The sequence below is a fragment of the Diorhabda sublineata genome, chromosome 10 (genome assembly GCF_026230105.1).
Source record: "Diorhabda sublineata isolate icDioSubl1.1 chromosome 10, icDioSubl1.1, whole genome shotgun sequence".
NCBI lineage: Eukaryota > Metazoa > Arthropoda > Insecta > Coleoptera > Chrysomelidae > Diorhabda > Diorhabda sublineata.
In genome coordinates, this window is record NC_079483.1 from 3,631,592 (window position 1) to 3,642,078 (window position 10,487).

General features: G+C 31.7%; 2 protein-coding genes across 3 annotated transcripts; one reads left to right on the top strand and one right to left on the bottom strand.

Moving 5' to 3' along the window:
• Positions 1-1,466: 1,466 nt before the first annotated feature.
• On the bottom strand, positions 1,467-4,403 carry LOC130449752 (SET domain-containing protein 4). The gene has a single exon (XM_056787742.1). The coding sequence runs from the start codon at positions 4,258-4,260 to the stop codon at positions 3,022-3,024; it is 1,239 nt and encodes a 412-aa protein (XP_056643720.1). The 5' UTR covers positions 4,261-4,403; the 3' UTR covers positions 1,467-3,021.
• A 229-nt stretch (positions 4,404-4,632) lies between these two features.
• On the top strand, positions 4,633-9,062 carry LOC130449303 (40S ribosomal protein S24). 2 transcript variants are annotated; one of them, XM_056787035.1, is made up of 4 exons: positions 4,633-4,740; positions 5,083-5,229; positions 7,064-7,309; positions 8,968-9,062. In XM_056787035.1, the coding sequence occupies exons 1-4, from the start codon at positions 4,738-4,740 to the stop codon at positions 8,968-8,970; spliced, it is 399 nt and encodes a 132-aa protein (XP_056643013.1). In that variant the 5' UTR covers positions 4,633-4,737; the 3' UTR covers positions 8,971-9,062. The 2 variants fall into 2 exon arrangements, with proteins under 2 accessions (XP_056643013.1, XP_056643012.1); XM_056787034.1 differs by lacking the exon at positions 8,968-9,062 and adding an exon at positions 8,463-8,497.
• The last annotated feature ends 1,425 nt before the right edge of the window (positions 9,063-10,487 follow it).

The window sequence follows — 10,487 nt, forward strand, 5'->3', positions numbered from 1 at the left end:
CAACGATATTGGCTTTTACTGACCTCTTGTCTGAAGTTGAATGCTAAACCTTCTCATTTTCCCATTGTTAATCAAATCTTGATGACATATAAAAAAAGCAGTTTTACAAAAGGCTTTTGTACCCGCAGGGCGAAGTAGTGTCTCCAACTCTGCGGTGTCTGGTCGTAAACGACTTGATCACTGATATAAATGAGGTAGGGTTGTATACACAAACTTACACTGATGACTTGGCTATCATTTTCCTGGTAAAGGACGCCGTCACTTCGCGGGGCTCCATCTCAAGAGATCCCATTCCTACCGTCATATTTGCCATTCGTCTTTTCATTAGGAAGCGCAACAATGGCATGTTCCCAAATATAACTTGGGAGACGTGACTTACGTACTTTGAAGCCATAAAATATCTGGGGTTAACTCTTGATACAAATCTGCTCTGGTACGAACACGTAGACAAAAAAATAAAAAAGGCTACCTGCGACCTCTGGTCCTGCAGAAGGGTTTGCGGCTGTAATTGGGGTCTTTCATGTATGATTCTTCATTGGATATATACCTCTATGGTCAAACATCTTCTCACATAAGGGGCCCTGTAGGGAAAAAGTGAAAACAAAGAGTGTGACTGGACAGAGTCCAGCGCCTGGCGTGTCTCAGTAACACAGGGTCCATGCGTATGGTTCCAACTAGGTCCCTTGTTGTACTGCGCCTCCCTCGTTTGGATCTAGCGATACAATTCGACGCCATAAGGACAGCATACAGGCTGAGCATCCAAAAAGAACTACATGCTGGATCAACTAACCATCCAAAAATTTGGACGCAGGTTATATGTGAATGTCCAAAATTTCGATGAACACCGACCAAATGACGCCTACGACCGTTAATAATAAGGGTTTGGAGGCACACATCACTGAGCGGGATCAGTGGATCGACGACTTCAAGCCCGCTAAATTGAATAATGACACACAAGGCTCCAAGAGTAATCGTTTGATTGGAGCCGATTGCTGCGGAGACCACCCCAAAATAAGCGAATCTTGTTCGCTTTCCACTGCCAGTGACACTTTTCTCATCTCCTGGATTACCATTAGATAGTAACTTTCCTCTAAACTAAAGAAGAAACGTAACTCACATTTCAGCTGCTAGCGAAATCTCATGAAGAACTGAAAATTTCTAGTTACCAGGTGAATTCCGTCTCATAGATCATAGGATTTTTGCCGTTTTTCTTTAACCTGGTGTATCCGTTCATCAGCCAAATGGCGATAGAGAATACAGCCGCAGCTGTAACCGCCCCCGCTCCTACATAGCAATGTACATTCATCTAATTAACTCATCTAATAACTGCAAACGTCGTTTGGTTCTTCATCCCATTTTCAGTTTCCGTTTTTATTTTTCTACAGACCTACAGAAAATGACTTTTTCTCTAGACGCTGTTTTTAAGTGCCAGAAAGGGTGTTTTGAAAAAAATAACACACTCAACTACTCACTAATATTTATGTACAAACTTAACATCTAATTTATTCAAATACACTTCTTAGTTCACTTGTCACTATCCGTAGTATGACGCTTTATATATCAAAATGCTTTCTAGATCCTTCGGATTCTTGAGATCTTTGGAATGCCGTTAACAAACACAGTGGCTAGGCGTCGAGGGCGATCGCGCGGATCAATACGCATCACCATACTGTTTCTGATGTCTGCATACATACATTTGATATAAATGTGTAAATAAAAATAAACACGAAACATCAGTGTCCCATTTGAAGTTTGTCAAGAGATTAGTCAATAAACTCATAGATGAGTTCCGCGAAGATCGATGAAGACATGAAATAAGGCTGTACAAAAGACTGCACATATTGCGGAATGGCAAGAAAAGAGATTATCTTGTGTGTTCTAATATACTGAAAAAAGGATAAGACGCGAAATTTCGGTATATTGTGATACTTGCCCCGGTAAACCGCGAAAGATATGACATTTTTAAAAAAAAAATATGATTATTTTTTCATAATATAAGTTAGGATATGTTTCTTTATAAAATAGCTGATAAATGTTTTGTTTTATTGCAACGACACAACATTTTTCTTCCCATCAGAGGTATGTATTTGTAACTAATATAGTGCTGGGATCCTCCATGTGTTAATAGGCTGAAGTGCAAAGATTTAAACCATAAAAATCTAAAGGAGCTAGATGAGGAGTGGTTAAATTTAAGCGCAGACCATAATGAGATTTTGAAAAAGTCTGAGTGTATGCTATGGACACACCAATGTTTTGGGTGAGTTTTTTCCTTGTCCAAGAAATTGTTTTGATAAAAACATTACAAGTGTCATTTTGAAACATTAGGACAAAGAAATTTGACAGTTAATAATAATAATTTTGGTAATTTTATACTTTCGCCGTCCCCTCGTTTTTTGGCTCTAGGAAATCGAAAAATCATCATTTCGATGAATTTTTTTAATGTTCGTTTTTACGGCGGATTTACGAAAAAAAATTATAGGAATAAGAAAATGAAAACTTATATCATCAGTTGTACATCATTTTTTTTGTAAACATTCATTTTTTTGTGTAGACCAAAGAAACAAGTATAATTTGACTATGTACATAAATTTTATGTACCATATTAAATTGATTTTGTAAAAAATTAATAAACACTACTATATCATTTTTAGTTTTCAAAATATTCATTTTTTTTGTAGATTAACAAAAAAAACTTATGAACTTCGTTTGATGCTTCGTAAAAAAGTTATGATTATATCACGAAGCCATTTATTACCACATTTAAAGTCATAAAACCATGTAAAATCTTTAAGTGAGGTATTTCCTAATTTTTTTTCGCATAAATTCGCCGTAAAAATGAAGATTTTTAAGAAAATTCATCGAAATCGGATGAATATTCGATTTTATAGAGCGTTTATGACAACATTTAAAGTCATAAAACCATAGGAAATCTCCAGGTGAGGTATTTCCCATATTTTTTTTCATAAACCCGCCGTAAAAACGAAGATTTTGAAAAAAATTCAAAAAGAATATACATAAATGTCACCTATATTCCAAAATAACTTCACTAATAAAATCAATCCTAAATTTGACAAATTCCAAAACCATTTGAGCACTCTCAGTAACTATTCTTCCACTCATAATTTGTCTTAAATCATTAGTAAACTCATTTTTCTTAATTACTAATAGCCCCTTGATTAAATCTGGTAATTTTTTTTCCAAAAATAAACTAGGATAGTTACTACTGAATATAATAGAATCTAAACGATTTATTACCCCACACCATCCTATAAAAAGCACAGCTTTAAGGTTGTAAGAAACACCATCATACCCAATATATAAATTGTTATGTAAATCATGTTCTTTAATAAACTTATATTTGTTATTATCCAGATTAAACTTTAATATTTTTAAGACTTCATCAAGTGTGAATTTTATATTATCATAGCAATTGTCAGGTAAGAAAAATCCATATTCTGTTAGCAGTTTAACATTATCATGATTCCCATATGAAATAAAAATTTGTTCATATTTTTTACATGAACTTAAGGTCCTCAATTCATAAAATAAACATCTCCCCTCATTGATAATACTAACTTCTGTATTGGATAAATAATTATGGTTAAACATATCTAAAAAGGGACATAGTGCCATAGAAGGTTCATCCTTTAACAAATTTAGAGAGGACTCTTCACAAATTATGTGTGGATCAACATATACTGCTCTGGTATTAACCATTACATAAGCCCATTTTAACAAACTGTCAGCCAAAGTGGAGTTATTTGGTATAAAATCTCTAATTTTATTGAGAAAGTTTTTGAAATTTGTGGTTGTATATTCAACGTTCAACTTTATATCTGATGGAAATGACTCAATTTCCTCTTCATTAGCCAGCCATGTTAAGGGAGGAAGTTTTTCCGGTAAGCTGTTAATATAATCTCTCCAGTACGAATTAATTCCTTTTTCTTTTTCTTTTATTAAAAATAAGGCAAGACTTTCGTGAATCGTGAATATGTTTTTAACAGGTATGTCTAACTTCACAGTAGTGTAAGTAATCATAATGTTCATGGGTATTGAAAGTAAAACTTCATTTGCACCCACTGTTATTTTTGAACTAATTCCTCTTCCTGTTTCTGGAAATAGTTTTAGAGACAGTTTCTTGTGATTTTTCCATCCTTTATTCGACATCCATTTCTGCAAACTCACCAAATGTTCTTCATAACATAAATTTATAGAATTTTGTTCATATTTCTTTAAACGTTTTCGTTTAGTCCTTCCCATATATATAGAATGTGCAAGATGCTTGTATAAAGATTATTGTTAATCTTAAAAATAAAATTTTCTGATATAAAGGGAATAATTTAGTATAACAGTAAATTTTAAACACGTAGGTTATATTTACAATTCAAAAATCACCCGACAGATTGTCTGATGGGATGTCTATTGATAATGTTGATCGTTGACAGGAGTGTGTTCCAGTTTCATTCACAGTAACATTTGAGAATTTCGTCCTTAGAATTCAAATTGTTCACTATGTAGACTGAAATTACCTTCAAAAATATATACTTCCAATATTATGAGCTTTGTTTTTATGATTTTTAAGGTATCAAAATAAAAAGTTGTTTTTCTTTACAAAGTTAAATGTCATTTTTGGAACTCAGCTTTTACAGAATAAAGCGCACGTGTTTGTGTTTATAGTTCCACTAATTCTCACCTAGGTTGAAGCGCTCTTTTCGGAAAGTGAATTCTGTATCCAAAATGGTAGGTACAAATAAATCCGTTAAAAATACAATCATCTTAAAGTGTAAAATGAATATTGAGGCATTAATGTATCTCAAAAATTCCGTAGATGTCGGTTGTACTAAAATTTTATCGTGTTTTAACGAATTTTATTATTTTTTAATAGTTGTTAGTGTCACTTAAGTGCAGTTTGATTTTATGTGAATGAGTATATTTATACTATGTATTGTTAGTTTTCCTTATTTCAATTGTTAAATGAAGCTATGGGTTAACAAAATGGAATGCGAACAATTTTTTTAATATTATTAAGTTACCTCTTAATTCTAACCTCAAACGTGTTTAAGAGTATATTTTTTATTTTAGACGGAAGGTACTGCTACCATTAGGACCAGAAAATTCATGACCAACAGGTTGTTGGCCAGAAAACAAATGGTTGTTGATGTTTTACATCCAGGTCAACCCTCAGTAAAAAAAACTGAAATCAGGGAAAAGTTAGCAAAAATGTACAAAGTAAGTACAATACTTTTATTATTTTCATAGTTAATTACAATTATTATCTTCTGAATTTCACATATTATTTCACTGGAGAAGACTGCTTGACATAAAATAGTGTAAACCATTCCTAAGCTATAAAAAATTAGGTGAAGTAATTGCTGCCATATAAAAGTTATCCTTTATTTTTTCTTATCACCAATTGCTTTGTGCTACATGTTATATCTACCTTTCTTACTCTTGTAGTCAAGTTAGAAGTTCCAAGGCGTCTTTTATGAAAAGCCTAACTACAAGACAGACTAGGTGATGGCAAACATTGTGGAACGTCAAATGTTACCATTAATAAAGAATTATCTATGTCAGTCAGTTGATTATCTGCATCCTTTGAATCATAAGCTCTTTTTGCTGCTTCCTGGTCCTCCGTTAGTATTTTTCCTCATTCATTTTCTTCTGAAGATTGCTTCGTGGGGTTTCGGGGTTTAAACAAAAGATTTAAGTATTGAAAAATTTTTGTATATTTCTCTATTCAATACTACAAAGCTGAAATTAAATACAATTGTTTCGTTATGTACTTGCAATGTTATTAAGGTATAAAGGGTCAATCTATTTGAAGTAATCCAATGAGGGTTGCTTGACCAATTTTTATTCTGACAATGTTTTTGTTATTGCCCATATAATTAGGACTACAAAATAATTTTTTTATCCAGCTTAATAATACTAATGATTTTCACGTACATTTTTATTATTTGACTGGCCCTCTTACATCTTTTTAGCAATCTGCTAATGACAAAGTTTGGGCTCCAATATAAAAAATTAAAAAAAATATCAGTGCTTGGACTAAATCCAGTAACAGCAGGATTCCATGCTATCTCAGAAAAACTTTCAGAGGAGATAAGTATGATTTTGAATGGACACTTTTGACACATTAAGAACAACCAGAGATATTGAGCTTCAAACTTTGGAAAAATGAAAAAAATTTTATTGCAAAAATTTATAAAAAATTAAGAAGACTTCATATTCTGACATATATGAGTATATACTATATCTAGTAGTATAAAAATCATTATCTATGGTATTTGATTCATTCATTGTAAAACCAGACCTTAAAAGGGCACTTTGCTCAATTTTTTTTTTAAATAAAATGACAATTTTAAGTCATTAGTGCTTGTTTTAGAAATAATTTTGTAGGGAATTTATAGAAAATAACGGTATAAGTTTTATTGTGTAAGCTCTGGTCTGTACAAAGGTATACAATTTACAAATGATGTCTGCAAAGCCCAAAAATGTCGAGTGCGGCTTCCAGGAGGAGCTAGATAAAAAACATTTAAAACATTGTTTTTGGGTCCTAATTATAAGTGTAATACTTCTCGAAAAAATTATCACTATAAAAAATGGTCAAGCAACTAAAAAATTTTTCATTGGATCACTTCAGACTTAAGTGAAATTAGTGCTTTTCATGTCATATAGAACATCATCCCTAGTAACACAATTGAGCTATTTTATGAGTATAGTTATGATTCTAAGGTTTCTAAAAAGTCTAATTTAGCACAATTTATGCCTTTATGCACAACTCATTTCGGGATAAATAATATTTAGGACTTGAGTTATGCCCTTAATGTTTTTGGAAAATACTATTTAGGGGTAAAATAGTTATAACTTTTTGCTAGGGTATAGAGCTGGACCTGTCAGTGGTAAAAAATGAATAAAATCATGACATGACTCAACCTGTTCTTGTTTTCGCTATAGGCAGTGATTCCCAAGTCTGTTTTTGACTTACAACATACATTCAATATATTCTTATTTACTTTTTGTACACTATTGAATAGTTGTTTCAAAAATTGTGTGCTTATAGGTTCTCCCGGATGTAGTATTTGTCTTTGGATTTAGGACAAACTTTGGAGGTGGCAAATCCACTGGTTTTGCTTTAATCTATGATACATTAGATTTTGCCAAGAAATTTGAACCTAAACATAGGTTAGCAAGGCATGGTTTATACGAAAAGAAACAACAGACTCGTAAACAACGTAAAGAAAGGAAGAACAGAATGAAAAAAGTCAGAGGTACCAAAAAGAGCAAAGTTGGAGCAGCTGCCAAAAAGGTAAATAAATAATAATTGTATGATGAATGAGCATGTTGCGACATGATTATTTTAAAATCTGATTTTTGATACTATTTTTTAGTTTGAAACTATGTAATTATGTGAGAATCTTTAATGATTTATTCATATCTTCTCCATAGTTTTGAATTATGCAAAACATTTCATTTATTGGGTATCCCATTAAGTATGTGCAATTTAAAAATAAAACACTTTATAAAGTAGACATTTTTAAATTATGTACAAAACAAAATATACAGCATCTGGTCTCAATTGTTCCCTCATAAAGCATTAGTCTTTTTTTCTGGGTCTTATAAGATCATTTTACTACAAGACGGAAAGGCTCAGTGCCAATAAAAGGTGTTTGTCCTCCTTGTTCAGGGAGAATATTGTCCTCTGTTAATCTCATCAACTCAGAAGACTTCTTTAAATATTGACACAAAGCTATCAGACAACTCCTTATGGAAACTAATTGAATCAATTGATCAAAGCTCCCCAATATGTAATTAGGTAAATCCAAATGATGGATGGGATCAAAGTGACCAAGAAAAATCGAAGTTGGTTGCAAAATATCTTGCTGTTTTGATTCACATCCAGATGATGACACAGGAAGAGAAATCTCTTCTATTCCAAGAAACATTGTAATAATAAAGGTTTTTACTTTATAAGAAGTCTTAAAAGAACTTAAATTATTGCACATTAACAAACCTCCAGATATAGATGAGATGTCACTCCAAAATTCTCCGAGTGCTGTCAAGAAAAAGTGTAGTGTTACTTATGTACAAGTATAATCTTATCACCCAATCAATGTATTACCCATAATATCAAAAACCTTCGAAAGACTGACTCAAGTCATCATATCAACTCATAGAAAATTGCAATTCTAATTGAACTAAATAAAGAAAAAAAAATAAATTTTGGTTTGTTACCTATTTAACGAACCGCCATTGGTCTTAGCTCATAACCGATCTAAATCTTCTATTATGAAAGTCTTTTGTCAAACCTTGCTATGTGAAATTTATTGTTGTGAATAATGCTCAAAGTTTTCAATAGCGATGTCGTTTTCAAATTTTTGATATAATGATTTATACCGTATTTTTTTATTTCATAATAAAATAGTCAGCGAAAGTATATATGAAATATATTGAATTTACAGGGGAAAAAATAAAATGTACTATGGAATTGAAAGGTTCAATGTATGTAAGATTTTTCCCTTCGATATTTGAAATTATCCTTTGTGTCTATTTTAACTTTTTGTTTACTAATAGTAGTTTGAGACTCTACTTTATAAAAAATAGCTTTGTGTGATGTTGAAACATGTGCCATGTGTAATTTGTTTTTGGCATTTAAAATATCTAAGTTGGAATTTCTGGAACCGTTGGTGATATTCATACTGAACACACTGTTTACACCAACACTCACTATTACACTATCTGACATGCGTTTCGATAACCAAGTTTTCGTCTTCAGAGACTGAAGGTAGACAGTTTATCGTCTTCAGAGACTGAACTTTTACACACTGTGTATATGTGTACATGTTTATTTTGTTGATTTGCTTTGAGTCTGAGTATTTTACGTCCTTAAAAATGTATAGAGTGGTAGTAGTGTGAAGACTCAATGTATGGAAAAAATTTGATAATTATATTTTTATTTTGTTTCAGTAACCTTGACACTTGGGTGGAGTTTATTGTATGGCACTTATCTATCATCTTTATGGGTTTTATATATGTGTAATACAATAAACAGTTGATGCGCAGGTGCGTTTTTAATGTTAAAACTCCCTTTCCATAAATATATGTTTATATGATAAAAAAATATACTTTTATTTCAATCTCTCTGCCTTTATGTTATTAGTCAATTTTTACCTTTATTGAAGCCGAACTATTTTTTAAATTGAAAAGTGAATTCACAAATGCACCTAGATGTTTTTTATCGTGAACCCTTTTTGAAATGAAAAAATTAGTAGCAGGCAAGGGTCGGTTGGAATATATAGTTAAGGTCATAAACAATGAAAAAAAAAAATGAAGGCAAGTAGTTAAAAGGGGTTCTATTTAAGGGATGAAAATTGTTTGTGTTTCATATTTTGTAGCGAAACGAGACCTAAAGAAAAGTGTTCCATACAAAAGTTGTAGATAATGAAGACATTTAAAACTTTCAAAACCACAAAGTTTGCGAGAAAATGACGAAAAACCGATTTTTTTGTTTTTAATTTTTTTTTTGTGTGAAAATCCAATGGAACTTTGTGAAAGTACGTAAATATTTTCATGTTGATGTACTGGTACTAATTTTTTTCGTCAAAATGTCTACTTTCAAATGGTGATTGAGAAAAACTGAGAAAACATTTTTTAAACTAACCCTAAGTATTCTAAACTATTCACTTGGACTTAATACTACACTTATCTAAAACAACATTAATTTATTCGAGTACATCGTTTGTCTATCCCGATATATTCGGAATGACATTAGATTATTTACTGATTTCTCATTCTTAAACAAGAACGTATTTGTACAGAAAAGAATTTCTCCAATGTTTCTAGAAAGTAAACAAAAAGCCCTTCCTAGAAATTGGTGCTAAAAACAACAAACAAATCGCCGCTGTATATATAAAAACGTGTGAAAAACAGTATTAAATGGTTTCTGCAAACCGCGTATTCGCCAAATTTACACTCTTATCATAACAGGATAAGACCGGCCTCACATTGTGGACGAGTTCGTTATAAAAATTAGAGCACGTGAGAGTCACATTTGAATAACGTTACCAGAAGTTGGAAATGGTAAGGTATCTGAGAAAATGTAACCTGGAGTTATGTTGATAATTTAATATAAAATATTCTGCTATTGCAACAAATTTATATGTACTGGGTGAGCAATTGACAATTGCTGTTGGTCATATCGGATTATATTACAGCTTCAAGAAAAAAATTATTAGAAAAGTTGCCACGAGAAACCGTAGAAATTTTTTAATTTTTTAAAAATGAAAAAGCAAAATTAATTAAAATTTACCCAATTAAGAGGCATTTGAGAGAGAGAGCGAGAAAATACGTAATTAAAAAAGTGAAATTTTTTAAAATTCACCCAATTAAGAGGTATTTGAGAGAGAGAGAGAGAGAAAATACGAAATTAAAAAAGTGAGATTTTTTAAAATTCACCCAATTAAGAGGCATTTGAGAGAGGGAGAGGG

Bases quoted from the DNA above. Each gene is read 5' to 3' on its own strand.
- LOC130449752 (XM_056787742.1), bottom strand. From the start codon at position 4,260: ATGGGAAGGACTAAACGAAAACGTTTAAAGAAATATGAACAAAATTCT.
- LOC130449303 (XM_056787034.1), top strand. The intron at 5,230-7,063 runs GTAAGTACAATA...GTGTGCTTATAG, and splicing joins AGTTAGCAAAAATGTACAAA to GTTCTCCCGGATGTAGTATT.